This window comes from Stegastes partitus, unplaced genomic scaffold, assembly GCF_000690725.1.
Source record: "Stegastes partitus isolate 25-593 unplaced genomic scaffold, Stegastes_partitus-1.0.2 Scaffold143, whole genome shotgun sequence".
Taxonomy (NCBI): domain Eukaryota; kingdom Metazoa; phylum Chordata; class Actinopteri; family Pomacentridae; genus Stegastes; species Stegastes partitus.
In genome coordinates this window covers 375835-403502 of record NW_007577874.1, presented here as the reverse complement: position 1 = coordinate 403502, position 27668 = coordinate 375835, and the positions used below count along the sequence as shown (strand labels likewise).

General features: G+C 41.1%; 3 protein-coding genes across 3 annotated transcripts in view; 1 reads left to right on the top strand and 2 right to left on the bottom strand.

The window, feature by feature from the left end:
* The window catches only part of map7d2b (MAP7 domain containing 2b), a 38585-nt gene extending 32534 nt beyond the window's left edge, over nucleotides 1-6051 (bottom strand). Inside the window, exons 1-4 of the mRNA XM_008279070.1 lie at nucleotides 6015-6051; nucleotides 3808-3891; nucleotides 3395-3448; nucleotides 1992-2152 (exon numbers count right to left, since the gene is read on the bottom strand). Coding sequence (XP_008277292.1) covers nucleotides 1992-2152; nucleotides 3395-3448; nucleotides 3808-3891; nucleotides 6015-6051 — 336 coding nt within the window. The remainder of the gene's footprint in view (nucleotides 1-1991; nucleotides 2153-3394; nucleotides 3449-3807; nucleotides 3892-6014) is intronic.
* Nucleotides 6052-9259: 3208 nt separating this feature from the next.
* eif1axb (eukaryotic translation initiation factor 1A X-linked b) lies at nucleotides 9260-19170 on the bottom strand. The gene is made up of 7 exons (XM_008279069.1): nucleotides 19004-19170; nucleotides 17137-17220; nucleotides 15634-15737; nucleotides 15350-15400; nucleotides 13856-13937; nucleotides 11836-11927; nucleotides 9260-10564 (listed from the first exon to the last, which is right to left on the bottom strand). Exons 1-7 carry the CDS (start codon nucleotides 19017-19019, stop codon nucleotides 10559-10561), a joined length of 435 nt encoding a protein of 144 aa, XP_008277291.1. The 5' UTR covers nucleotides 19020-19170; the 3' UTR covers nucleotides 9260-10558.
* An 806-nt stretch (nucleotides 19171-19976) lies between these two features.
* Nucleotides 19977-25074, top strand: LOC103355319 (zinc finger protein 526). The gene is made up of 2 exons (XM_008279068.1): nucleotides 19977-20037; nucleotides 21442-25074. Exons 1-2 carry the CDS (start codon nucleotides 20011-20013, stop codon nucleotides 22567-22569), a joined length of 1155 nt encoding a protein of 384 aa, XP_008277290.1. The 5' UTR covers nucleotides 19977-20010; the 3' UTR covers nucleotides 22570-25074.
* Nucleotides 25075-27668: the final 2594 nt, after the last annotated feature.

Genomic DNA, 27668 nt, shown 5'->3' with positions numbered 1-27668 from the left:
GGAGCTAGATCTCCATGGTAACTGACGCTGCAGACCTAGATCTCCATGGTAACTGATACTGTGGAGCTAACCTGGTCTGGAGCAGGTTATGTTCAGAGTTTAGATTTAAATCAGCTGCAAGAAGCGTCTCCACATGCAGGATCCACAGTGAGCATCACAACAGAACTGTCTTGTGCTCCACGCAGCATTCACCGCTGTGGAACTAAACAGCAACACCTAAGCTACGGTATGTTGTTCAGCATCTTTTCTTTGTCTGGTCTGGTTTTGTGAGGCCAATTTGCTGTTGCATAGTTGTTGTATACAAGCACAAGGCATTTGTTTTTCGTGCATCTTTAAGTTCATGCAGCAGTCAACAGATTGGCTGCACATGTAAAGGTCAGCAGAAGTAGGGTAACGAAGCTTTTGGTGCACGTTTCCCTCCCACAGTCACAGAGGCACAGCTTATCTACAACTATGTAAAGATAACTTTAGTTCTCGTAACCCAGGAGTTTACTCGATGGTATCCTACGATAGATCAAATGGCATCCCATAATAATTTATATTTTGCCCATTGATCACCTGTGCAGGAGTTTGACAGCCCCCAGCTGAACATAGGCCACATCCAGGACAACAGTGATGCGGCTTTAAACCGGGTGCAGACAACCGGCCAAACTTTTCATGTTCTGGATGAATGCGCACAATTGGTCAGCTGACAGAAAGTCATTAGAGGCTCTGCATTAATTACTTCCTTAAACTCTGCTGCAGCCCAACACCAGCTGGCAACACACCGACTCGGTTATGGATCGACACAATTAACTCGCTGGTGGAGAGCAGAGAGCTCAGACGAGAGGAAAAAGGGGAAACAGAAGGAGTGATCGATGGAGGGAAACAATGCTTTTCATCACACAAGTCTGTCTTTCCAGTACTATCCTGTGATGTCGCTTCTCCGTCACACGTGTGGAGGAGAACACGGGTCGTATCTAATCTAATTAAAAAGCTGAAGGCTCGGGATGGGCGATGATTCACTGCCATCGTACCGACCTTCAGCTGAACTGCTGGTTTGATCGCATTACGTGATTGTTTCAGAAAATGATGCTGTTTAATTTAATTATTTCCAACAATATTTGAAAACTAACAACACAGTTCAGTGCACAGAACATCTGTCTGAATATTTCACATGGTAACTTATTTATAATTTATCTGAACACACAGCAGGCCAACAGCTGAACACTGTTATAATATTCTGATGTGTTTTTAAGCACCTGCCATCCTCCTACATTACATTCACTGTCATGTAATTGACTTCATACACAAACTTTTATATTAAAATGTCAACACGTTGTTCTAATTGGATTTGTATGCTTTAACAAATAAAGTTTAATATGAATGGTAAATGGTGGATCAGATGTTTTCTGATTTAAATAATAATTTGGATAATTTTATGCATTTTAGTTTGGATAAGTTCACACGCAGCTATCTATGTTCATGTCGAACTACAGAAAACTGACAGTGTGGTATCATTACAAATTTTTAAAAATGGATTTCAAAGCTTAAATATTTAAAAACAATTGTAAACATATGATTTTAGTCTGTCTTGACAAGCATTTGTCCTGCATAAAGGAATATTTGACACCTCAAAAGAACATTTCCCAAAAGCTACAGATATTTTTAACCAGTTATGTTAATTGGGGTTCATTTACTCAATAATGATAGATATTTAAGTTCATCAAATGGACGAAAATGAGAGCAAAATGCAGATTTTTGTCAGATAAGGTGACACACACTCATTGCCTTCACTGGACCAATCATACTAATGTGCATAGTAACAACCAAACAGCCCATTCTGAGCAGGAAAACCCACCTGACGGCATTTTTATCATTATTTCCCATCTTAAGCTCTACATGTCAATTTACAGATTCGTGCCAGAGTGTACGGCGGCTGGCTGTCATCCTGCCTTCTCGCCTCCTCTAATGGTTTCTGAACGCGTCATTAGTGTGCTGTGACCTCTGACCTTGTCCGCCTCCTGCTGATGTCGCCTCTTCTCCTCGGCCGCCGCCCTGCGATGCTGCTCCTTCCTCCGCTGCTCCTCCATCTTCCTGCCTCGCTGCTCGGCGCAACGCTCCAGCTGCTGCTGCGCGCGGCGCTCCTTATCCCGCAGCACCTCCGACAGCTCTGCAGCACACGGCCATGCCAGGGGCGGAAAGTTAGCACACACTGGGGCTATTCTGACGCAGACTTCTTACAACCAGGGAAATGGTGCACTTGTTCATTCACTACAGGGCTGTTTTTTCCTGGCAGGAGCCTCTGGGCAAAAATTAGCTGCCGTGTACCAATTAACCCCTTACTCATCAACCTCTGTGTGCAATATTTATGAATATAACCAGAAAACTGCACCAATAAGTGTCTTCAAAGCAGCCGATGACACAGGGTCAGGATTTTAAAGAGCAACTTCTGCGCAGATCAGCCTTTTAAATTTTGTCTTTCTTGTCTCTTTATCATCTTCCTGTATTCTTTTTTATTTGTTTGTGTTTCAGCATTTGCTCTTTTTAATCCTGATATTTTTTTTTCTTCATTAAATGCAACTGTTTTCTTTTAGCCAGAAGCAAGTCTGTTGGTTTCAGATCAATCCCTCGTTTCTTCACAGTTGCAGCAGGAAGGAGAACAGAATTCATAGTTTCATACAGAATCTGGTGCAAGCGTTTTATTTTTGTACAATTTGTCAAACAAATATGTTGAATAAAGTGATACTGATGAAATATAACATTTTAAACGTAGACTTGGTTATTTGGTTAGCAGTGTAAAGTGCTATAGTTCATCTTCAATTTCCTCTCCAATATTTAATTATTATGTGTAATGTTACTTATGACCACAGTATCACTGCCAGCATTACTTTGTACTTATATTCTTTTCAGTTATGGATCTTACTTATATACTTTCGCTTTTTTGCTACAGAACTATAAATCTTTTATTATTTTGGTTTCTTTTGAGCAATATCCGAGTTTATCTTATTTTTCTTGACACAGCTATTAGTTCAATGAAAATCTGACGATTCTTTCCATTCCTGGCCAATTTATTTTAAAGACAACGTGCCTTGTAGGGGCTCATAGGCTTAATAGTCATATCTCAGATAAGCAAAGCTGACTTGACTTGAAAGCTGTCTTTCTTCTGGTCTTTCTTTTCGTCTTGAAGTGATGTGAAAGCATGACAGTCCCTAAACCTGGAACTGAAAGGTTTCCACGTCAATTTGAAACGATTTAAATGTACAACTTGCCCAATAATACAAAAAGAAAACGAAATCGACACAGTTCCAAGCGAGTGTGCACCCACCCACCCACAGTGTGTGAGCGTCGGTGCCAGTGACAGATGAACAGGACAGATCATGCAGAGCTCCACCAGCTGGAGAGTTACTCATACCTTGGGTCTTCTCTGCGTCCTCCCGTCGCTCTTTTGCTAAATGCGCTCGGGAGCCTTGGGACAGGTGAAGGAAAAATTAAGAGATTAGCTTCGGTGCCTGCAGGCCGTACATATGCTCTATAGCTTTCATATTTGATCACACCGCTTCATCCTGAGCCTACGTGTGAATTTGGTATCTGACCAGCACAAGTTTGTCAATTCAACCAGAAAAAAATACATTTTCTCTTAGCAGGCAAAAAAGCATCCAGGAAAAACACAGGAACAACTAAACATGACAGTTATTAGTGAGGCAGAATCGCATGCATCACAGCATGTCCTTTGGGTCTGTTTCATCTTGATGCTTTCCACTTTATCACGCCATGGATTATGAAGACAATAATGGGGGTTCATCAAAGGGTGTGATGCGATTTTACCTGGAGGGCTTCTGTGATTGGACGGTGATCGAGAAGGAGATGCGTGCCTGTTGGTGAGCAGTGGATCAGGAGGAGGAACCAGCGCTGTGTTTCAGAGAGAGGAGTCAGACGTGATTCATGCTACGTTGGCCCAGAGGCAAATACAGCAGAAAAAAAACAACAACAACAACAACAACAAGCATAAAGCTGAAGTGGCAAATGTGAGTCCTGGAAGGGACCCAAAAGCTAGCAATCACATGGCACCCAAATTCAATCAATCTCCTTGTCAGTCATGGTACCGCCTTTGGGGTCAAGTGTCAGCGCAAGCTGTCAGTGCAAGACCCCTGAGCGTCACCTCCAGACCTCGTCCTGCTGTGTTTTTATTTCTCAATCGGTCACACTGACACGAAAGCAGCCCGAGGACGACTATCGACCAACGCCTGCGCGCACACGAACAGCAGACGGCTAAAAAAAGGTCCTCATTAGATATGCAAATGCATGCAAATCCGAGCAAAGTCGCAAGTGTCCCGTGGGCTCCGATTTGATTCATCTCCAGTCGAATGACATAACGTGCAAAAAACAGCTGTATCACGTTTTAAAGGCGATTTTTCATGTCATGTACGTGACACTTGACCATTAAGCTAATAGTAATAATAATAACAAGCTGCTGTATAAATGAAGGAATGTGGCTGGTTTATTGAACATCCCTAAAAAATGAGCAATAAATGGAACACTTAAAGACAAAATGTAGTACAGCATATAGAAGAAGAACATCTGAATCAGTTAGGAGGATTTTGGCCACAACATTTTGGCAGTAAGGTCTATTTTATGAATGTCTCGACCAGGCATGAGCTATTTCTGGATTAATCTGCTGTATACGAAGTCTAACAACATAATTCTACGCTGCTGTGTGCTTTACATGTGAAACCAAGATAAAATGTGTTGCTTCTGTTCTGCTTTAATTCATCTTCAGTCAAAATGATAAAACATTTTTAAAAAATATGAAGGAACATCCCTAAAATAGCAAGAAACTGGCTTGTAAATGAGAAAATATTGCACAGGATGTCCAAAAAAAACATCTAAATCACTGAACAGGACTGTACATATATTCTGGCAACAACATTTTGGCAGTACAGTCTGTTTTATAAAACATCTCGACCAGACGTGATCTACTTTTTAATAAGGCGGCTACATATGAAATCCAGCAACATAATCCTGCGTTGCAAAGGGTGCTTCACGTGTGAAATCAGGCTGATTCTGCTTTGATTCATCTCCAGTTAAAAAGACATAACATGCGGAAAAACAGCTGAATCATGTTTTAAAGGCGATTTATGATCTGATTTAAGCCACACACGACCATGAAGCTGATAAAAAGCTGCAGGAATGTGGCCGGTTTGAGGAACACCACCATGTAAATGAGACAATACAGTCCAGCAGCCCAAAAAAAGAACATCAATTAGGAGGATTTTGGCAACAACAAATTGGCAGTGTGGTGGATATTACGAAATGCTGCGACCAGACGTGATCTATTTTAGGCTGCTGTATGTGACATCAACATAATCCTGCATTGCAATGGATGTTTTGATCTGCTTTGATTCCAGTCACAATGACATCACATGCAAAAATCAGCTTTTTTTTAGTGGAAATCTGTGACATGAAGCTGATAACAAGCTGCAGGAATGTGGCCGCTTTAAGGAACATCCTCCCCAAAAAAAGCAGCAAGGAATCTGGCACGTAAATGCACCAAAAAAGAAAAAACATCTGAATGAATTAGGAGGATTTTGGCTACTACACATTGGTAACACGGTGTACATTATGAAATGTTGACTATTCTGGTATGAGGCAGCAACATAATCCTGCATTGCAAAGGGTGTTATATGAAGGAAATCATGCTGAAAAGGTTGCAGTGGCTGATCCATGCAAACATTCAAACATAAAGTATATTTCAAAATGCATTGCAAACATCTGCTTTACTGTTTCAGTGGTGACATTTTTTTTTAAATATCTTTAAAATACAAAATGAAACTCAAACAGCCCTTAGAGGCTCTTTAAAGGAGAATCTGTTGTATTTTAGTCTTATCAATAAGTAGTAATAGCTCAGCTTTGTGTTGCGTCAGTGGATCAGGGTGGATCCGTTCCCTCATGTTTGCCTGTGAGCGAGCTAATTAAGCCCCTAATTCCACGGTGGATGAGACAGCTGTGCAAACGTGAGCCAGCGGCTTCCTCACCTGTCATGTCAGCACGGCTCGGAGCCACCTGGGTCATCGACTGATTCCGCCTGACGGGAGCCGCAGAGCCGCCGAGGAGCCTCCGGAGTCCGCCGGGGTCCGACAGTGACTCAGGGAAAGAAGGAAAGGAGGAGAAGATGCTGGGAGCGGGCAGCTTATGGCAGAGACACGGAGCGGGGAGGGGAGCCAGCACGAATCCGTCTGATGCTATGAAACGTATTTTTAGCTTCGTTAGCAAAAACCGAACCACGTTAGCCGCGTTTGAAGCTGCGCGGAAATCGTTTAAGAGCTCTTTTAACTACCTCAAATAATTAAAAAACATATGTATGTAGTTTTAAAATCAAACAAAAATGTGAAATATCATTAATAAAAGGCTGTAAACGTCTCTCACCTGTCCTTAAAATGTCATAAAAATAACAAGTTTTGTTTTTTCGTCAGTTTTGGCCGCTTTTAAATGTGACCGCTTCACATTTGGCTAATTTACATATTAATGCGCCCGCTCACGCCGTCGCCTAGCAACCAGGTGGGCTGCTGCTGCTGCTGCCCAGGAACTATATGCAGCTCGGCGGAGGAACAAAACACACATTAAAAAAAACAGTTAAACCCGCTTGTGAGTCACCTGATTTCATTTTAAAGGTGTTGTGTGTTAAAACGCCGTTTTGTAACCCGGATGTCTCTCCCTCACGTGGCCTCCCTGGATGCAAAATTGGCTAGTGTCGGAGCGCACGTGCCGGCCCCAGCGGCGGCATTACGTCATAGATGTGCGATGTGATGTGGGTCAGCGGCGTTTTCAGATGCTCGCGCTCACGTTCACCGAGTCACGTCAGATGGCAGCTCTATTAATAACTCCACACATTTCTTCTAAAATATACATAAAAAACTACTTGTCCCCCTGCACGCTTTTTAATTGTGTTTATATTAGATTAAAATGTTAATATTCAATTATATTTTGTATGAATGCTGCTGTGCAAATAAATCTAGACTGTAGCACCATTCATGCAAACAGAATGCAACACAAACTGCTCTACAGAATAAAACAAAAACAACCAAGCAGAAAAGGGACTAGTGAGGGAGGCCACCAAGACTCCTATGACTCCTCTGAAGGAGGTACAAGAAGGAGACTAGTGAGGGAGGCCACCAAGACTCCTATGACTCCTCTGAAGGAGTTACAAGCTTCAGCACTTGAGATGGAGAGACTGTTCATAAACAGCTGTTGTTCACCATTTAAAGCTTTATGGGAAAGAACCTCATATTAAATCTGGACTAGAGTTCAGCAGAACACATGTGGAGACTCTGAAGTCGGCTAGAAGAAGGTTCTTTGGTGTGATGAGATTTATTTCTGCTGTGGCGTTCTCTTTGTGAATATCTTTGGCGTATCATTTACTGGAGCCGGCTGCTGATGCTGGCAGTTCTGTGACAGCCACATATTTCACCGCTGAACAGGGAAAGAAAGCTACAGGATCAATGTGGCTCAGATTATATGGAGCAAAGAAAGAAGCGCTGACAAAAAAACTTAATATAGAATTTAAACCTGATGCCAATTTAGCTTTTGCTTATGCCATTATCTTTCTCTACCTACAATGATTTTAGTTACTGTAAATGATTTTAATTCACCAAAATCTTTTCTTTTTTTTCCCAGAGCCCAACTGATACTGATTTATATATATATTTTTTATATGTTTATTAAGTTTCCACTAACGTATTTCCACAAACCAGCTCACAGCTCAGCATAAACACAGTGTTTGCACCAACACCTGCTCAGCTGTGATACGCTCTCTGCTACATGTGCTGCAGATGTAAATAATGACATCATTGTAAAACTACTGTATGCGATGACAACACTTCTAAATTACCCGAAGCATCTTTTTCTGCATCATCATGTTCTGAAAAAATGGTTTTATATTGGATGCAAATCAGATGACATGAATGCACACACATTCTCTGTCGGTCTACGGTGAGACGGGGGGAATATTAATAATAATAATAAAAGGACGCCTCAGTCTGGGTTTCTGCTCTGACTTTATAGTCAAAGGGCAAATATGAGAAAAAGGTAGGACCATTAAGAGCTTTATAAAGCAATAAAAGGATGATAAAATCAATTCTGAAGCAGACAGGCTGTCAGTGCAGAGGCTGTAAAATCAGCGTACTGTTTGTTCTCCTTCTGCTCTCAGTCCACACAGCAGAGTTCTGACGTAGATGAAGCTGAGATGTGCTTTTTATTACTCTCATGGAGACCAGATAGTCGAGCATTTAACTGCAATTACAGCCTTTTATTACTATGAAAACAAACACCACATGCCTGGAAAAGCATACGTGGGCCTCTTTGATTATTTTTTCAAGCACAAAATAAAGAAGAAATAACTGTAATGTCTGCTGGTTTCTTAACTCAGCATGTTTGGGTTTTGCCTTAAGATCAGACAACAAAATCAATTAACTCGGGTTTCAGGGAGTGCGTATGAGCTGCTTCACTATTTTCTCACATTCACAAACTGAATTTTTTAAAACCTAAATGAAGTTCAGGCATGTTGATTATCACTTGATGTAATGATAAATTCTACACAGAACATTTAACCTGCAGGTCTAGATGATTGTCCAGACCAAAATAATACCGATATCACTTTCTGATCTGCTGAAGGCACAGATTCCAGAAGCTTTATAAGCTATAAAGCTTTATTAAATGTATGTACAACACATCTAGTAACACATTATAGCTTCTGGATTGTCAAGAAACTCCAGGTTTTCATCAAACTCTTTAAATGATCAGGAAAAGATCTTTACCCTGCCACACTTAAACACAGCCTTCTTCTCTTTCTATATTCTTGCCACACACATTTAATTTTAAATAAATTCTACTGATGTATTTGGCATCTTCAGGAGCGTCGAGGGCTGCACTGTAATTTAAAATCTTTTGGATGCTGGATTTTATTTATTGTTAGAGATTTTTAAAAGGAAATTCTAGAATTTAAGACAACTTTCTTTTCCAGGTCCACACACGCCTGAAGAACTGAACTAAAAGATGCAGCCTTTGTTTGAAAACCTACTGCACACTACATAAACCAAAGGCAGGCTCAGAGGGAGTCACATCAGCAGGTCATTTGCCTCCTGCAGATGTTTTGTCCACACTGTGAGGACAGAACAGGCCCGTCGTCCCCAGTGGACCCGGACGCTCGCAGCCCGGAGACGTTGCTGTTGCAGCTCCGTGGCGCCACCAGCAGACCGGCACAGAAAGCACGATGGCGGGTCAGTGGAGTTAAGATCTTTATTGGAAACCCAGCCTTCAAACATCATAGTACATTTTTTTTTTTTTTAATTAATTCAGTTACAGCAACAACAGCAACAGGAGCAGCTGGAGCAGCGGTTCCCAAACAGGAGCTGGGCCCCCTCAGAGGGTTTCCAGAGGAAGGACACGGATACATTCTACTGGGGGTTTCTAGAGTTTCGGACACGACAGATGGCTCTGCTGTGAGGTTGCACTGGTTTTACTGGTGGTGGGGAGGGAGGGGGTTTGGGAACCGCTGGTCCGGCGTGAGACAGAGCGGCCGACCGGGCCGAGCTTCACTGTGTGTTGAAGCCACAGAGAGAGCAGCGAAGAGTTCAAAACAGAACATGGAAACAGACAGAAACACAAATAAGGGAAACAATAGAAAAATACATTTGATTCTTCTTTTGATTCGGGGGAGGAGTGGGGGGAACGATCGCCTTCATTCGGCCGTGGTTCAATCCAAAACGAGCAAATAGTTCATGTCAGCGGGACAGGACGTGAACAAACGAACAACCTAAAAGACACTCAGTGTTCCCACCTTCCTTCTGTCGCTATTAAACAGCTTTCAGACTGTCTTACAGGCTACAAAGATACAGACTGCCCACGGAGGAAAAGGGTTGATCTTTTTTTATTGGCGAATCCAGAGATTCTGTACTTGTGTCTAAATTCCACAGCGTGAAATTAATATAAATACATTTTTAAAAGATGACGCAGCTGGAGTGAGATGTTGTGCAGTCGTGGTGTCGGCCTTCACAAAACAGTGAGTCTTGGACAAAGAAGGAAAATAAAAGAGGAAGAGGAGGAAAGACTCGATGGATGACATGGCAAACGTGCCGTTCTGTTGATGTTAGAAGCAAAAAAGGTAAAAATCTAGCCGCGATGCAGATGTTCACCCTGACTACGGTTCTGATGATCAGCCTACTCTGGTTCTCCAATCCGACTGCATGAAGGCAGGAAAAGCAAACCGTCTGTCGGTCACCAGGCAGCCGGCTGCAGCTCAGACAGTCTCTCTGAAGCAGCATCTCGTTTCCATTCATTCAACAATAACTCAAAGTACTGATGGCGAATGTGAAATGCACTTGAAGTTCTCCAAACCACAAAGACGACGTCTACTGATGGTAAACAAACTGGAATAAACATACTGTATATTAATAAAGTGTATTGGATTGGCATAGGCTGATCTTAATAAAAATAATTATTATCGGTGCACTGTATCGGCTCAAAATATCCCAATCAGAGCATCTCTAGTAAAAGCCCACCTTCCCCCTCCAGTAGCAGGTCTTTAGATCTGGAAAGGAAACAAGAAGACACCATTAGTGTGTTTTGGAAATCGTCTGAAGACGTTTCTCCGGCTTTCAATCAAGTCAGAAACAAACCTACATGTAAAGATCGCTTCATTACTTTTAACTCATGTTAAAACTACATCTTGTTTTTGCTCTTAAAAATAGTTCTGCATCCCAAAATACTCTTTAGATCGTCGGATTAGACAAGCAGGAAATTTAAAGGCATTGCTGGAGATCGTGGACTATATCTAAAATCTAAGTGTATATTATCAAATAATTTCAAGATTTTTCCAGCTTAGAGACATTTTTGACAGAAGAGGTTGGACCCAGTGAGAAAAGGAAACTAGCCAGCGCCAAAGACAACTGGGGAGTTTATTCACTAAAGTATAAAAGACATTTTTGTTCATCAAAGGGTCAAAACTACCAGAAAGATGCAGACAGTTCTGTTTAATAAGGCGACAGACTCATCTGCTTACCTGTACATGCTAAAAAAATTAATCTAAACAAATAAAATACTAATTCATAACTGTTTAGTTTATAAAGCGTCACAAAATATGGACACATTATAATATAAGTGCGTCTTTAGAGGCTTTTTTTTGCTCCTACAAACAGTTTAACGTCACACAACATATTTACAAAGAAAAATGTGGATTCGTACCGGCAGGCTTTACTGGAGGACAAAACCCGCCTGCAGGATTGTCCAAATTAATTCAAACTCCCAATCTTGAGAAGCATTATGAAGTAAATTATTCTTAATATTCATTTGTTTCCACGTTTTACAGTTTCTTCTCTTACTGTACTTGCAGTTGTCTCAGTTCAACCTGAGTGATTTTGTTTTGCTCTGTTCACCAATTCCTCATTCATTTACTGTAAAAAGCGGTTTTGTCTCTATTAAACTAAATAAAAACAGTTCAAGACACAAAAAAAGTTCACTAAACCACCACATTAGACAAAGAAAAGTAAGAAAATCTCACATTTCATCGATTGAAAACAACTAACTTTGGGTTTGTCGTTGCAAAATCATTTTTAAAAAATGATCAATAACTGATGGATTAAATACTTTCCTTCATCTTTAACTAAATAACTGAACCAAGTCGTTTCAAAACAGAACCCAGAGCGAGCATCGTTTACATATTGTTTCATCAGACGTTAACGATTTATGTCTTTGTTTGTGTTTCAGCATTTAGTATTTGTAGCTTTGCTTTGCTCTGGATTACTTGGATGTCGCGCCGCTCCAACTAACCAGCAAAACACGACGCCATTAAAACAAACTTACATCATCAATGTCCTCATCATCGTCGCCAATGTCATCGAACTGGATCTCGTCGTCGTCTCCGGGCCCGAAGGTGTCTGTCTCGTTGATTTTGGCTGCGAGGAGGAAGCAGAGAAAAGAATAATCACATCAACTGCTGCTGCACAACTATACCGCCGCAAACCGCTGCAGTTTAACGACATTAGAAATCCACACGCAAACGTTTCCGTGCTTGTTCTCCACATGCTGATAAAACCAGCTGGGAGTGAAAATAAACAAGCTGCTCCTGTGACCTCCTCATCCACAGTGTGCATGGGTGTGAACGGAAATTAGGCCCGAGCATCAATCTGACAACAACGACAGCACATCACGAGGTCTGTGACTTAGGATGTACGAAAATAAACTCATCCTGGAAGTGAATTTGATCGGATTCGAGCTGATTGATACCATCTGGGGTTGTTTATTAAACCTGCAACAATTACTGATTAGTGGTACAGTAAATTATTCACCTGCTAGGAGTCTTTTTTTTAAGGAAAAGGGTCTAAATTCTCTGATCGTAGCTTCTTAAATATAAATATATTCTGGTTTCCTTCCTCTTCTGCAACAATCAGCTGAATATCTTTAGGTTGAGGACGTCTCTGCTGGATTTTAAGTAACACTGACTGAAATTTTTCATCATTTTCAGACATTTTAGAGACCAAACAGATCGATTAATCGAGAAAATAAACAGATTAATCGACAGTTACTCTTAGCTGCAGCTCCACTGTTCATACAGCCCATTAATTATTGTACACGAGGTGGTTTTTCTGTCTGTGTAATTAATAAGAATTAATAAATCAAGTCGTCCTCCTTGTGTGACAGTCACACCTCCTCATGATTTAAATCCATCACACAGCTTGACATTACAAATCAAATAATAAGATCCACCAGAAACTAATGTTCCCTCAAATCATTCTTCCCCGACGTGACAGAGTCTCAGTGAAGCTCAGACAGAAAGCTCTGAGGCAGCAGCTTCAGCCGATTGGTGTCTAACGTCGCCAACCAGCTGAAACCGATGACAGGTCGGGTTTGCACGTCTGGGAGTTGGTGGAGAAACGAATCCTGACACGACGCCGCTGTTTGCGCTCAGCCACAGACTGTTTATGTGCTGAAGGACGCAACACTGTCAGGATGTGAGGCGTCAGGCTCAGAATCCACCATGAAGACTTTACTTATATCTTGACATTAGATTCCTGGATTAACTTTTATTTCTGAATTGGGATCTTTAGTTTTTTTGGAAAATAAAGCCAGACAGCTGTTACTGTATGAGCAAATACACATTAAACCAGCATCTGATACCATCTGCTCTACAAAACCAACACAGACGCAGTTCTACTGTGTGGACTTTCTTTCAGGAGGAAGTCTGTAGCTTAAATTGTGAATGTAATCCTTCAGTCGACTCATGAGATCACACGTTTACTATATTATATTAATTCTTCCACAACTGTATGGCCTTTTGACCCACTGGTGCAGCCTGAGTTCATACTGGATGATCATGAACTAGCTGAAGGAGACGTCAACAAAACGCTGCACAGACATTTCTTGGAGGATGAGCTTTGCAGCTTCAGGTGTGAAATAAATCTAAACGATCAGTGATAGGTGCATTTTCTTTTAAAGCCAAGCAAAAGACTCACGAGATCATGGGTTTACTATATTATTTTTACATAATTATTTGGCTTTTTGACTGATGTGTGCAGCCTTAGTTTCTGTAAAACTCTCATGAACTCTCTGCTAATTACTGCATGTTAGACTTCTATTGGACAGGATGGAATGAAAGTCCTGATAATGTAGAAAATGAGGACCTCTGGTGGTAAAAGTCTGCATGTGTTATTCCACAGATTCCTGAAACCAAAGCACTTCTTCTCCCTTTTGTCTGTCACCGTCTCTCCTGTCTACTTGATCTGTGTTGGCGGCTGGACTTCGTGCCACGTCCTATAAATAAACCCGCGGCCTTGTTGTTCGTTGTCTGTGGCGTCGACACGACACGAGCGTCGGCGTAACTCACCGTGCTCCGGCAGCTCTCCGTACGCTTTCAAGCTGCGAGCCTCGTCTGCGTTGTACTTGAGGATGACATCGGCTTTGTTGTCCTGAAACAGAAGGTGAGGTTTGAGTGTTTCACTGATCTGGACACTAAACATAGTGAGCCGAGGTGAAGATAACTGCACCGAAAAATCTGATTTTTTCGTATGTGTGGGCAAAAGAATGAGGATTAAAATGTGTAGTTGTGAAGTTATTGATCAAAAACTGAGATATGACAATAAAAACCACCACAGCTGCTGATTTAATGTCCTAATAAATGTGAAATGCCACAATAATGATGGTGAAAAAACAGCAAAAGAAATGAAAAAAACAAACACTGTGATAGTAAACTACGACTCAATATATTCCAGGAGATATTAAACTGTGTACACTGGTTTAAAAAACTCATTCCACAGTTTAGGTGCCGTCACAGCAACCAAATCTAGATGTAGGAACCTTGAAAGGAGGTTTCTGGTTGAACAACTCATCTGGAGCAGCCAAGTAGATCAAAACTATGATTTATAGTCAATCAACTGAATTCGTAAGAGATTCATAAAGCTTTAATAGCGAGTGTTTGTTTCAGTTAAAAGCCTTGAAGCTGCATTTTGCACCAACAACATTCACATCTGTTGGAGTATAGAGCTACAATCATCAATACATGATCGTATAACGACGTGAGCACATTTCTTTCAGACAGAAATGGTCGGATTTAAGAGACCAACTGATAAAAACTAGATTCCAACAACTGCAGCACACAGCGTTGTTCTCCACTTTGATTTAAATGAATTAAAAATAGCTCTGTTGTTGTGACACTTTATTTACAGGTCCTGGACTTTTTCTCTCATAACGTTCTAAAACTTGTCTCGTGTTTAGCTTTGAATTACAAGAATATTCCCAAGAAAATTCAACACAATTCGGCACCGAGTGTTGTTGCTGCTTTCACTTCCACGCTTTGCTTCATTCATGCTAATGTACAAAAATCTGCATCTCCTGAAGGCAAATTATAAATAAAACTGATACTTTGCCTTTAGGAGGTGCAGCTAAATTGCGGGAAATCAAAATTAATATTTGATTTCTTAGGCAGCCTTAATTCCAGCCTGCAGTTTGTACCTTAGTTTTGGGTTTCAAACGGATGTGATGAACAAATAAAACCAACGTTATGGTATAAAACATCACCTGCTAAGTGTGTTATGCTTTCTATTTCTGGAAGACTTTCTAGGAAACTCAGTTATCATACTAGTTTTCACTTTGCTAATACAGAATTTCTTATGTTTTAAATCTAAAAGTGGAATATAATGAGTTGTTTACTGTTAAATACAAGCTATTGTTGAAGGAAATTACGGATAAAGTCATCAGGAATTAGCTGACAAAATACAGCTTTAATTCAGAGAGGACGCTACAGAAATGTCCGGCGCCTCAGAGTGAAGGTCAGCGCAGCATTAACGGTCTGATCTTTGTCATGTGAGAGCGACCAACACACCTGGTAATCTCTCAGGCCGACCAGGATGATGTCCGACGTATTAATCCAAACCTGGAGGAAAAAAAAAACACACAACACAAAGCAGAGAGAGATTAGCCAGAGAGCATCACACTGCCCTTTGTGACCCCGACACACACACACACACACACACTCGTGGTCAATTGAGTCCACGCTGCCACATCAACGGCGGCCGCTAAGAAAACGCTGACGCAGCGTCACGTCAGGAGGTTTCCTGTGTGAGCGGCCGGGAGAAAAGTGCGAGAGGACGCTCGGGATGTTCCTACCTTTTTCCGGAGTTTTCCTCTGATGTGGCAAAGCCGCTTGGTTCCATCAAAGCACATGGCCTCCAGACGTCCGTTACCCAACATTTTAATCACCTGAGCGTATTCTGAAAGACGCAACAGAGCAGAGGACGGTTAGTTCAGGGCAGCAGCAAACCTGTCGACAGGTCGGACAGAAGACGGAGCGTTGAAGAGGCTTAATGAGTGGTTTTCAAAAACACTGAATTAAATACAAAGTTTGCACAGTTTCATGGTGTCCTTTGCTAACACCACAACTAAACGTGACTTTTTAATTAAATATAATACTTTACATATATTAAACTTCAGGGGGAACAAGTATTTAATAAGTGAGGTAACAGACTCCACCTCCGTCAGGCAGGTTCAAGAATATCATATCCATAAAAACAGCACTTGTATTGATTTAATGGTCACAGGTACAGTCTCTCTGACGTCGACTCTGGAAATATCATTTATGAGTACAAGATGAAACCAAAAAAAAAGAGCCGAGGGATGGAAACGGAGAAGGCCTGCTGTCTGAATAGGAAGGTTCTACTTTAATTTGGCTGGCTGCATCAAAAACAAGCAAAAACAGCATAAACCTCACATTTATTGACATTATTATTCAGTCGCTGCTCATCCTATAAGAGTACAACTGAGGAAATGCATCAATGTTCGTTTCCTTTTCAGAACTATTGTTGTCTGACTGTTTTCTTTGCGACTGTAAAGCAAGATTAGACCAACAACTCTTCTGTGTGTGCTTTTTAAAATATATATATATATAAATATACAAATGCAGCTCATCAGTAGTTTAATGTGACACTATCAGTGGATATTCCAAACATAAGCACGTAATGTGACAGTGTGTAAATGTTTTAAGAAGCTCCAGCAGACATCATAAAACTCATAACCCACGCACTGAACAAATACAGGCAGTAAAGTCTGTGTGAATTGCGTAAGCCGAGGCTTCACCACTGGAAGGTCTTCCTTAAACCTGCTAAGCCTCCTCCACACACTGGGCTCACTTCCATTATAACAGGGATTTGGGCAGCGCTGAGCGCTGCAGTCGAAGCTCTGAACTCTGCTAATATCTGCGTCTCCCTACGATTTCCACTGCGTATCAAAAAAAACCCTTCACTTTGAACATCCCTGCTGGTATTACATGACTTCAGACGTGAGCTGCTGTGCAAGTTTTTGGTTGTCAATTAAATCTGCGAGTTCTGTTTTCCTTCTTAAGGCTTAATCCCAAAATGTTTTGTTGTTGTATTACAACAGAACCAAACTCAAAATTATTGTATTTAGTGTAATTTCAGTTTAAAAAGGAGCATTTTCTCTACATTTGAGAACAAAGAACTGTGAAAAAGGTCTTTGTTTGACAAAGATTAATCAATTATCAACCCAATTTCACCAGCTGATGATGAATTTCCTCCTAACTGTGTAATCAGTAAGGATCAACTTTAAGCATTTAACTACAACCCACACCTAGACGTGAGCCGAACCAGTACTCACCCTGTCCATCCTCTTTGAACACCAGCTCTCTCTTCTCGGACTCATTCTCGTTCTTTCCACGTCGCCGATTTTTACCTCCCTTACCTGTGAGCAGAGACAGAAAATCAATTAACATTATCCAATCACATTTTAGTCACACGTTTACAATTCATCATTCATCAGATTTAATTTAGATTTTTACTTCTCATTGTGCCGATTTCTGGTAATAAGGCTCAACTTTTTATTTTGGAAAACGTTTAGAACATGTAGCAAACAAACTAAGGATATCATCAGTAGGCCCAGATTAGAATCCGGCCCGATTCTGGATTGGGATTCTGATCTTGGCCAGCAAGTCAAATTCCAATCTGGGCCAGCCCAGATCAGAATTCCCATCCAGGCCTGAATCTGAACCCCAAAAAGAACCTGTTGTCTTTCAAAATGGTTGTTTTTTTTAAATGTCAAAAGCCCCCCATTTATTAAAGGAAAATGTACAAACAAAAAAAGTTGTTTTTAGATTTTCATGTTGTAGCATATCACATGTGACGCACAGTCCAGAAGGAAAGATTTTTATTTTTTTTAAATGATCTTAAAATTGTGACATTTCATCAAAATCAGTTTATTATACACATCTCATTCAAAAAAAATGCCGTAAACAAACTGCTGGCATCTTCGGCAAAAGTATGAAGCCATTAGTGACTCATCTGTGGTCAACAGTCTTGTGATAAAAATTCAGTGACTTTTCTTTGAACTGCAGAGCGTGTTTACAGAGCAAAGGGAAGACAACAAGAGACAGACAGCAAAAATAAACAGGATTAATAAAATAGATGCAGCATGACTCAAAGATGATATAGAGAGGAGCATCTTGTTACAGAGATACATTCAGCATGGTGAATGTCCTTCCAGTGGTGTCCAGATTAGTGTAAAAAAAACTGGAAGTTAGTCCAGATTGTGTGAAGTAACTCGTAAAATATCTGCAATAAACAGAAGCACTATTTTCCAGTATTTCTAACACCTGTGGGAACTTGGAAACTTGTTGTATGTGCTGATTACAGGATTTTATAAGTTTGTGAGACAGTCATTTTTCTCATTTGTGGCACTACAACTTTGTTAGACTGCACAAAAGCCATTTATGACTGTTGTCTGTTCTACTACTGTCTACTATGGTGCAGTGAAAATGAGGCCACAGCGAGTAAAAACGTGACAGGAGCAAAAACCGCTCGGGGTTCAACGGGTTCAGAAGGGGCGCCAGATTTCAAGATGAAAATGTGTTTTTTTTTAATGGAATAATCTGATAAGCGCCCACCGACATGACATTAATATAAACGCCAGTGTTAACCACTCTGCCTATCGAAGATAAGGGCTGGCAGGAACAGCGGCTAGCGCTTTTTTGGCGTTACCTTGGTAATTAGCTTAATGAAGAGAAAAGACGTTGTTTGAACGTTCAAACAAGACCTTTGAAAGGGTTTAACTACCCGGGTGAAGGGTCCCTGACGTTATCCGGGTTGAATTTTGGTGAAATTACGTAGGAGATGTCACGGGCCAGACCGGGTGGGGTTTAACTCGCTAGCAACTAGCTAGTTAGCTGTGTCAGCTAGCAACGTAATTACAATAGTAGGTAAGAGTGCTAGCTAGCTGGTTAGCAGGGGCAGACTGTAAAACAACTTTAATAAGACGTAACCTAACGTCATTATTAGCCCAGACCATCTCACATTCAGTAACTACGGTTCACAAAACACCGCTGACTGCTCTGTAAATGACTCTAATTCCCGCTGCTAACTAGCTTTAGCCGGTCGGTGTCACGTTTTCGCTGCGTGTGTCTTCACGGCGGGCTCGACCAGCGCCAAGACAATTACCGACACACATCCTGGCGTCTTCCTCCGGGTCTTACCTTTATTTTTGGGCATATTCCTTCACGCCTCGGTTACGTTAATCCCGCTCGGTAGAAACAAACAGCTGTTAGACGGTAACTGTACACAGGAGTCAGCAAAAGCTCAGACCCACACTGACCAAACGGTTCGAGAAGCTAGCTAGTCAGCGCTCAGGCTCCCGTCAGTATGCGCATGCGCAGAAGAAGACATTCAAAACCTCATTGCTTTATTGTAAAGGGTGATTGTTACAGAGACAAAGGTCATGTTCGTTATCGGCTGAGCAACAAATAAAAAACTCAAAATCAGCTGTAAAAGCAGGAATATCTAGATATAAAATGACAATGGATTCTGTATATAATTTAACCTCTAATTGTATTAATCTTTTTCTATCTAGCTCATTATTTTTGTCATTGAAAAGCAAAACGTAACTTATATTTAACTCAGTATTGTAACAACACCTGATGGATTAGTTGATTAAAATTAATAGATATCACATATTGTGTAACCAAGTTTAATTTGGTTGAGTTACATTTGTTAATTTCTTTAACTCTTTGAACTTAACCACCCATTTCAACATAACTAATGTGGTCAGTTGGACAATTTTGCATTTTGTCTTTTTTTTTTTTAATGTGAAATCAATAACAAATGTCACATCATCACTGTAAAGTATAAAGACAACATGCGAGCCTGCTCCCGGTGGCTGTGTGTGCTCCTCCTCGCCTGCAGGGGGCGCAGCGGCTCTCAGACGCGCTGCTGCGGCTCCGTTTATGATTCCTGGAAGAAAATAGACATTTTGGAGGTAACTCAGCAGCTCAGTGAACGAAACAAGCCTCCTGCATCAAATACAGCTTCATTTCTGTCTGTTTTTTAACATTAATGTGCGCATTCCAGCTCTTCGCGTCCATCGTTAAATAGCCAACTGGTGCAAAGTGGGAAAAAAATCTGCGGCTGGAACTTACAGTCGCTTCTGTTTGCACGTTAGCTACCTGAGCTAAGCTAACGTTAGCCGCGGTGGTGTTTTCGGCTGATGGCTGACTTCGGCAGCAGGATCCTGGTGAGTGTTGACACCGACCCTGCGCTTATTTAAACGGATAAAGAGAAAGTAGCTCGGCCGAAAAACAGCTCATGACTGTTAATTCACGAATCTAAAAACAACTTAATAAAAACAGAAAAGCGTTGGTGCTCATGTGTCGCTACTTCTTAAAACAGCATATTTTGAATGGAAGTCTTGTTACAAGAGGCGTGTTACCATGTTGTCCACTGTAAATACGCTTTTTAGGCATTTTCTTGTAAATAAATAGACATTTAAACTTTTAATTTTACATATTCGTGCACAATAGAACAAAACAAATAATTAAAAAAGAAACATAGATAATATAATAAACACATTCAGTTTATTTTAAAAACATAGAATGTGTGTAATACCACTGATATGTGCCATGCTGTTACTGCTATAATCCATACTTACGTTTATTTTTATAGTGCATTTCTTAAATGTTTGCACTATTTATTCTGCTTTAACAATGCAAATTCCCCCTCTGTGGGATTAATAAAGGCTTTATTTGTCTTAATTGTTCACCTGTATATGTGCTAAAGCATTCATAATAATAAGGGGGTGAGAGAGCTGAAGAAACTTTCTAGTAGCTGCACATTGAATAACAGAATAAAACAGAATAAATAAAATGCCTTTAAATAACTGATTAGATAATAGGACCTGCAGTTAAGACAAAAACATGTATTGCAAATCAAAAACTAGGCAAATAAAGTAATTATAAAAATGTACATTTAGGTGACGTTAGTGGAGCTTGATTGTAAACAGACACTAGTTTCCACTGTCAGCATGAACGGACCCGTCTGCTGTTTGTTTACAGCGATGAGCAGGAACATGAACCTTTGGGTAAATGATGTTTGTTTGACAGATATTCCAGTTTCACTTGCAATAAAATATTCTAGAGTCAAGTTTCAGTTCCCTGTTCATTGTGTGATAGATTTAAAACATGTGACTGAGCGTTGCCACGTGAGATGTCATCAAAATGTGACCTACAGATATTTGTCATCCTTCTGGTTTGACAAACTTTTGACCCACAGTTTGAATCCTGCGTCACACAGGATGCATGACGTTGATGCTAAATCTGATGTGGAACTTATTTGACTTTTTTATATATAAGGTGTAAATCGATGCGTTATTTCTGAGATTTTACTTGTTGCTTATTGTAATAGCCAAAAAAAACCTTGAAATCTCATAAAATTCTGTTCATTTTTTTTACAGTTTGGTAAAGTGAATCATCTTTGTTGTATTTTGAGGTTAAAAAGCTAAAAGCCAGACTGTGGTGATGTGAGGATTTGCCACAAATGGGGAATAATATTAAAGCATTAAAGAATATTTTCATGTCTTTATCTGTAAAAAAACAAAACAAAACAAAACAACAACATGAAACTGTTTATTTTCTCGTTTCAGACGTCTTCTGAATATCTGCTGGTTCGAGGTGGAGCAGCCGGAAAAGCGCCGTCGTCCTCGGTCATGGCCGGAAACGGAACCTGGGAGGCAGCGGGCGGCATGGACCAGATCACCGTGGTGAGGATAGACGACACGCACATCGCCGAGGAGCAGTCGCACCTCAGCGGGAAGGTGAGGAGCAACGTGTCCGAGTACTACGAGATGGAGTACTCGCTGCCCGCCGAGGAGGAGGTGCTGGAGGAGGAGGAGGACGGCGTCTACGTCATCGAGTACTCCAACCCCGAGGAGGAGGGAGAGAGCTACCAGTTCACCATGTCCGTGGACCGGTCGCTCCCCGCCAAAAAGCCGGCCGTCAAACACCCAGCGGTCAAAGAGAACGCCACAGAGCTGCCACCGCCCAGACCGCCGAGGCCGAGGCACGAGGCGGTCCAGACGAAGAAGCTGGAGGAGGCCGAGGAGGAGGAGGAGGAGGCCGAGGAGGTGATGATGAGCAATAAGAGCGTCCTGGAGCTCGGCGAGGATTACAGCGACGTCATGAACTCGGGCTCCGGGAAGAGACAGTTGGTGTGCACCATGTGTCCGCCGCCCGGGAAGACCTTCAAGAGGGCGTCGGGTCTGGCCGTGCACCTGAAGCAGATGCACCGCATGGAGGGCAAGAAGACGTTCTTCTGCACGTCCTGCCAGCAGTCGGTCCGCACGCAGGTGGAGCTGGACGCCCACACGAGGCGCCACGCCAACCAGGACGCCGTCTTCACCTGCCACCTGTGCTCAGCCGACAGCCAGGCGGCGTACCGCGGCTCCAAGTGGGGCCTGAGGAAGCACCTGCAGAAGGAGCACCCGGGCGTCGTGCCGCGCTGCGACATCTGCAACAAGGGCTTCAAGTCGCTCGCGTCGTACCTCGCCGACCAGTTCCGGCACGTCGGCGTGTCGCCGTACTACTGCGCCAAGTGTCAGATCTACGAAATGACTGAGAGGGGTCTGAGCGTGCACATCAAGAACCACAACAAGAAGAAGAAGAGGGACCAGCAGCAGCAGCAGCAGGCGGCCGGACACGACCCGCCGCCGCCGCCGCCACCGGGGCTCCTCGCCGCCGCCGATAACTCAGCCACAGACGACTCTGACTTCTGAGCTGTTTGTGGTTCTCAGACTGAAGCGGCAGCAGCTCAGTGACTCCTCGTGTCGGACTCAGGTCCGACTTTATGCATCTGAACTGAATGTTGGACAGAAACCGTTTTAGTCTGTGACCAGTAGAGAGCTTTTTCTCAACAATCGTCCCTTTTTATTTTCAGATTTTCTGATAAACTGGCTGCAGAACAGAGAAGGTGAAGGTGCATCACGCTGCGTTAGAGGAGGCTCTGTCACTCTTTACTTCTTGTTTAATTTGGATAAAGAGTTGTGGGTTTTTATCACTATAAATATATCAAAATAAAGTCCTGAACCTTCAGGGGAACAGAACAACTGTGACTAGAAGGAGGATGAACTCAGAAGAAAACACAAACAACTGGAATCAACATGTACAGCGTTCCTGTTGACATCACTGGAACAAAAACACTAAAGATATTTAATTACTCTGGTGTCTCTTAACAAGCTGCAAATTACAATTTCCCTGAGGTACCTACCAAAGGGATCAATGAAGTTATATCTAATCTAATCTAAATTACAATTTTATTAATTATTTTACAAAAATTTCAAAAGCTGGAATCAACTTGTGCAATGAATTGTAAAAAAAACAAAAAAGTTGAATTTCTTTGATTATTTATTTTACAAATAATAAACTAAAATCAACAAGAACAATATTTTTCAAAGCGCCCACAGGTTTAAAAAATGCTGGAAAAACTGAATTTTTAGTTTTTTACTGAATCTGGTTCAAGCAAACGGTTTATTTTCTGACTTTTTAAGTGAATTTTACGCTTTAAATTTGGTTGTTTTAATTGACGGACGAAAATCCAACAATTCGTTGTTTCTGATTTGCTAAAAAATTGTTATTTTGGCCTTTTTTTTTTTTTTTTTTAGGATAACATTCACACACTTTCCCAGCATGCAGCTCAGCGTGACGCCACCTTCACGTTCTCTACGGACGCCAGAACACGTCTCATTCTAGGAAAACAAAAGTCCGTTCTGACCGAATACGTCGTCGCTACCCGAGTAGACTGTGTAGGATTCGTCCCATCACCTCCTCTGTGTGTGTTTGATTCAAAAACAGACTGAATGCTTCACCGGTGGTTCAAACAGCAGAGCCAGGTTCAGGTCTTTAGGTTTTTATCCACTAATCATTTGCTCTTTGCAGAATACTTCTCAAATCAAAGTGCAGTTTTTAAGGTATTTCTGTGGCAGTGAGTAACACTAATGTGCTGTGAAGTCAGCAGCAGACGGATTATTGTCACGATTCAATGAATGTTTGGCTTCACAGAGGTTCAGAAGAAAACATGATTAATGGTGAATCTGCTGAAGGGGGTTGGTTTCATTTCACGTTTTTCTTTCCACAGTTTTTGTCTGAGGGTGTTTTTTTTTTTTAAACAGCTTGGCTCATAAATGTAAAGATTTTAAAGATGTCAGACGTCAGAACAGATTCAGAGAAACAGACGTTGGACTAAAAAACAGACGAGTACATGTTCTGTTACACAATGAGTTGAGTTTAGACACTAACAGAAGGTGTTTCTGTCGACGGTTTCCAGCTCTGAACTCCTGCTTTTAGATGAACTCTTGTCATAAGTAGTCGACAAAAACAAACCTCAGTCTCATTTTGAGCCGAATATTATTTAAAGTTCAGATTTTTGACTTTTAACGAGTTGAAAATCTGCTGCTGAAGCTCCAGACCAGCTCCTAAACTGACCTTCACTGGTTTCCTGATGTGTAAACTTTTGGTTTGGGATGAAAAAAAAACCCAAAACATGATGAAATGTTCAATTTAGAAAAGTATTAAACCAAATTATCGTTTTTTAAAATCCTCATTTATGAAGTAAAAAGCCAAAAGTTTAGAGGAGTTGTTTCAATCAGTGTTAATTTAACATTTTAAAAGTCAGTTCACTGCAGTAAAGAACTGAAAGATGAATAAACAGTGTTTCCTTAAATCATATTTACTGCTAATCATGACTGCCGTGTAAAGTTCAACCCCCTGAGGGATTATTTTGAGGTTCGAGGAGGCGAAAATGTCCAATATTTAAAGAAAAAGTCGAGAAAAGTGCACCTATCGTTAATCCTTAATCATCACATGACCCCTTCAGATTCATCTCGGACCCTCTTAGGGGCCCCGACCCACAGGTTGTGTCACAGTTTGTTTTTTGTTGAAAGCAGAAGTTTCACTGAAGTCAAAGAAGCCAAACGTGTGCAGCCGAGCTTCACGAGCTGAAAACAACTGAAACGTTTCATTTCAAACTCCTTCATGGATAAATGTTTTTATTTGTCGAGGATGAAACGAGTCAACGGTGCTAAAAAACACCAAAACATCACCGAGTTTGGTGCACAAACGGTTTTTTCTTCTGTTTTTAGGAACCTTCGGTCGGTTTTCATGTTTTGTTTTTAATGAGTGTCTGGGTGAAACGTTTGCCGTGTTCGTTTCTGGTTTTTTATTCTTTGTTGTGTCGGTTTGTCTCTGCAACTTTATCCATTAAAGGGAAACGCCACTAAGCTTCAGCGCCTCGTTCTGTGTTTTATCTCATCAGTTCACGTTGGATTCAGGATTTCAATCTGAGTTTGAACCGTTTTATTGTATTTATTCAGAGGCGTCTGTACAGCTGCTTGTATCTGGACGACATTTAATATTTGGAGTTTTGCAAAAAAAAACGCTTCCAAGACGATAGAAATCTACTCAACAGGAGGATAAAGCGCCTTAAAGCTCCTCCAGTTAAACAAAACGTGTTTTAAACGTTTCTGTAGCCTGTAGTTTACCGACTCATGTCAGGTTTTTGGGGCTTAAAAAGGGAAATAAAAGATGAAAACTCAAAGCTGGAGAGCAGGTGACTGAAAATCACCCAAAAAACGAGACGTTTCCTCTGATTTAGGTGTAAATTCACAGACCTCTGAGTCTTCTCCTGTTGATCAGCGTCTCTCAGTCGAGGCGTCCTCACGTTAAAACTCTCCTCCAGCCTTCTTCCATCATGTTACGCCGTCACTGACAGACCTCTGCTCAGGTTAATGCAGGACAAAAGCAGCTGCAGACGAAGAAATCTGACCAACAAATGGTAAAATTATCCCAAAACTCTGGTTTAAATCAGGAATATTGCATTCAGCCGTCCGTTACTGCCACTGGTCTCTAACTGGGATTCAGCCTCCAGAGAAAAGTTTCAGGTGCTCCTCGTTCTCTGCTGGACATCTGATAGGACGTCCACTGACTGATGAAACAACCACGATTAGACGCAAACGACCACCAGAAGATGTGAACCAACCACAGAAAGATGTGAACCAACCACAGAAAGATGTGAACCAACCGAAACAAAAGACGTAAAACGATGTCGACAACCGACATGAAGCACAACAAGAGACATAAAACCACTGAAATGAGACCAAAACAACAACTACAAGAAGAAAAACGACCACAAAAAGACTTAAAAAGACCAAATGTGACCCGAGGTAACGAGACAAACCAAAAAATATGCAAACCTACCAAATGAGACGCAAAACAACCACAAATAGATTTAAAAAGACCAAATGTGACCCAAGGTAACCCAGAAACATGCAAGTTGACACAAGACAAACAAACAAATATGTAAAATAACCAGATTGTGACGCAAAACAACCACAAACGAGGCAAAAAAAAAAACCCAAACAGGACCCAAAGTAACCCTGAAATATGCAAATTGACAAAAATGTGACTAAAGACAAACACAAAAATATGTAAAACTACTAAACGAGACGTAAAACAACCACAAAAAGATGCAAAAAAAACCCAAATTAGGACCTAAAGTAACTCAAAAACATTTAAATTGACCAAAACGTGACAGAAAAGACGGAGAACAACCAAACTGTGACTCAGAACCACAGAAAGATTTAAAAAAACGACTAAAACGTGTCACAAAACAACCACAGAAAGATGTGAAACGATGAAAAACAGTTCAATCCCTGCCTCTAGTCTGCAGAATCTGACGTGTCTGAATGTTTGTGAACCTTCAAAACGTAGAATCACTTCCAGGTTGAAACCAGCTGATCGGTCTTTACTGCTGCTCACTGATTCGTTCCCTCCATCAGACTGTCAACGCTCCAGGTTGTGCCTCTTGTTGAGAAGGTTCAAGAGGAACAAAATAAAAGCTGTGAAGACAAGATGCAGAAACCCTCAGATCTTCTGATGAACTCCAGGACTGATGAGAACGTCTCATCAGGACGTCTGGAGCCACTCTACCTGAAGTCATACATTATCTGGTGACACACTGTCAACGCTTCAGGCTCCCATTCAGTCACCTTTATTTAAATCTGATAAGAAAAACAACACACTCAGCAGAAACTAATCCGGTTAACTGTAATGACCACAGCGGAGCCGCATCAGCTGATTATTGGTTTTATTGTTTTAATAGAAAGTCCAACTCTCGCTGCAGGTACAAAAACAGAGAGTCGGCGTAGCAGCGGCTGGATGCGTCTCCGACAGAACGGGAAGAGGAAGAGGACCGAGGTGGAGAGAGAAGAAGAGAAAAGACGAGAAAAGAAAAGAAAAGAGAAAAGAAAAGAAAAGAAAAGAAAAGAAAAGAGAAGAAGAGAAAAGACGAGAAAAGAAGAGAAAAGAAAAGAAGAGAAAAGAAAAGAAGAGAAAAGAAAAGCTATTCGTCTGTTCATAATTACAGAAAACAAATCTCGTTTTTCCCAGAGCTGTACAGAGATCAACATGTTCAATAATTAGACAGAAAACATAAAGAAACTCTGCGTTCGTCCCTTTTAAGTGGAAGCAGTTCAGTCCGTCAGGCTTTTATTTTGAAGGAGCTTCAGGACAGACGGTTTGATTTCAGTTCATCTCGCTTTAGTTTATTTCTTCTGTGGAAACTTGGAAAAAGATAAAAATATAAAAGAAGAGTCCAGAAAGGCTCAGAAAGGTCAAAACGATGGAATAAAAGTCAAAATAAATGAAGAGAAGTCAAAAATATGAGACGAGTCAAACGTCTAACAGTCCTTCAGTCCTTATTACAGAACATTGACCCCATTAGAGGAACATTTATCTGTGTTTATTTATCTTCATTTGATTTCTTATGTCAAAATAAACTTTTTATTATATAATTTGGACTTTTTATTTAAATTTTATCTCA

Excerpts from the sequence above, each read along its gene's own strand:
- eif1axb (XM_008279069.1), bottom strand. Across the intron at positions 15,401-15,633 it reads GAGGAAAACTCCGGAAAAAG|GTTTGGATTAATACGTCGGA; the intron begins GTAGGAACATCC and ends TTTTTCCTCCAG. Across the intron at positions 11,928-13,855 it reads CGGAGAGCTGCCGGAGCACG|CCAAAATCAACGAGACAGAC; the intron begins GTGAGTTACGCC and ends TCCTCCTCGCAG.
- LOC103355319 (XM_008279068.1), top strand. The coding sequence starts at position 20,011 with ATGGCTGACTTCGGCAGCAGGATCCTG. Across the intron at positions 20,038-21,441 it reads ACTTCGGCAGCAGGATCCTG|ACGTCTTCTGAATATCTGCT; the intron begins GTGAGTGTTGAC and ends TTCTCGTTTCAG.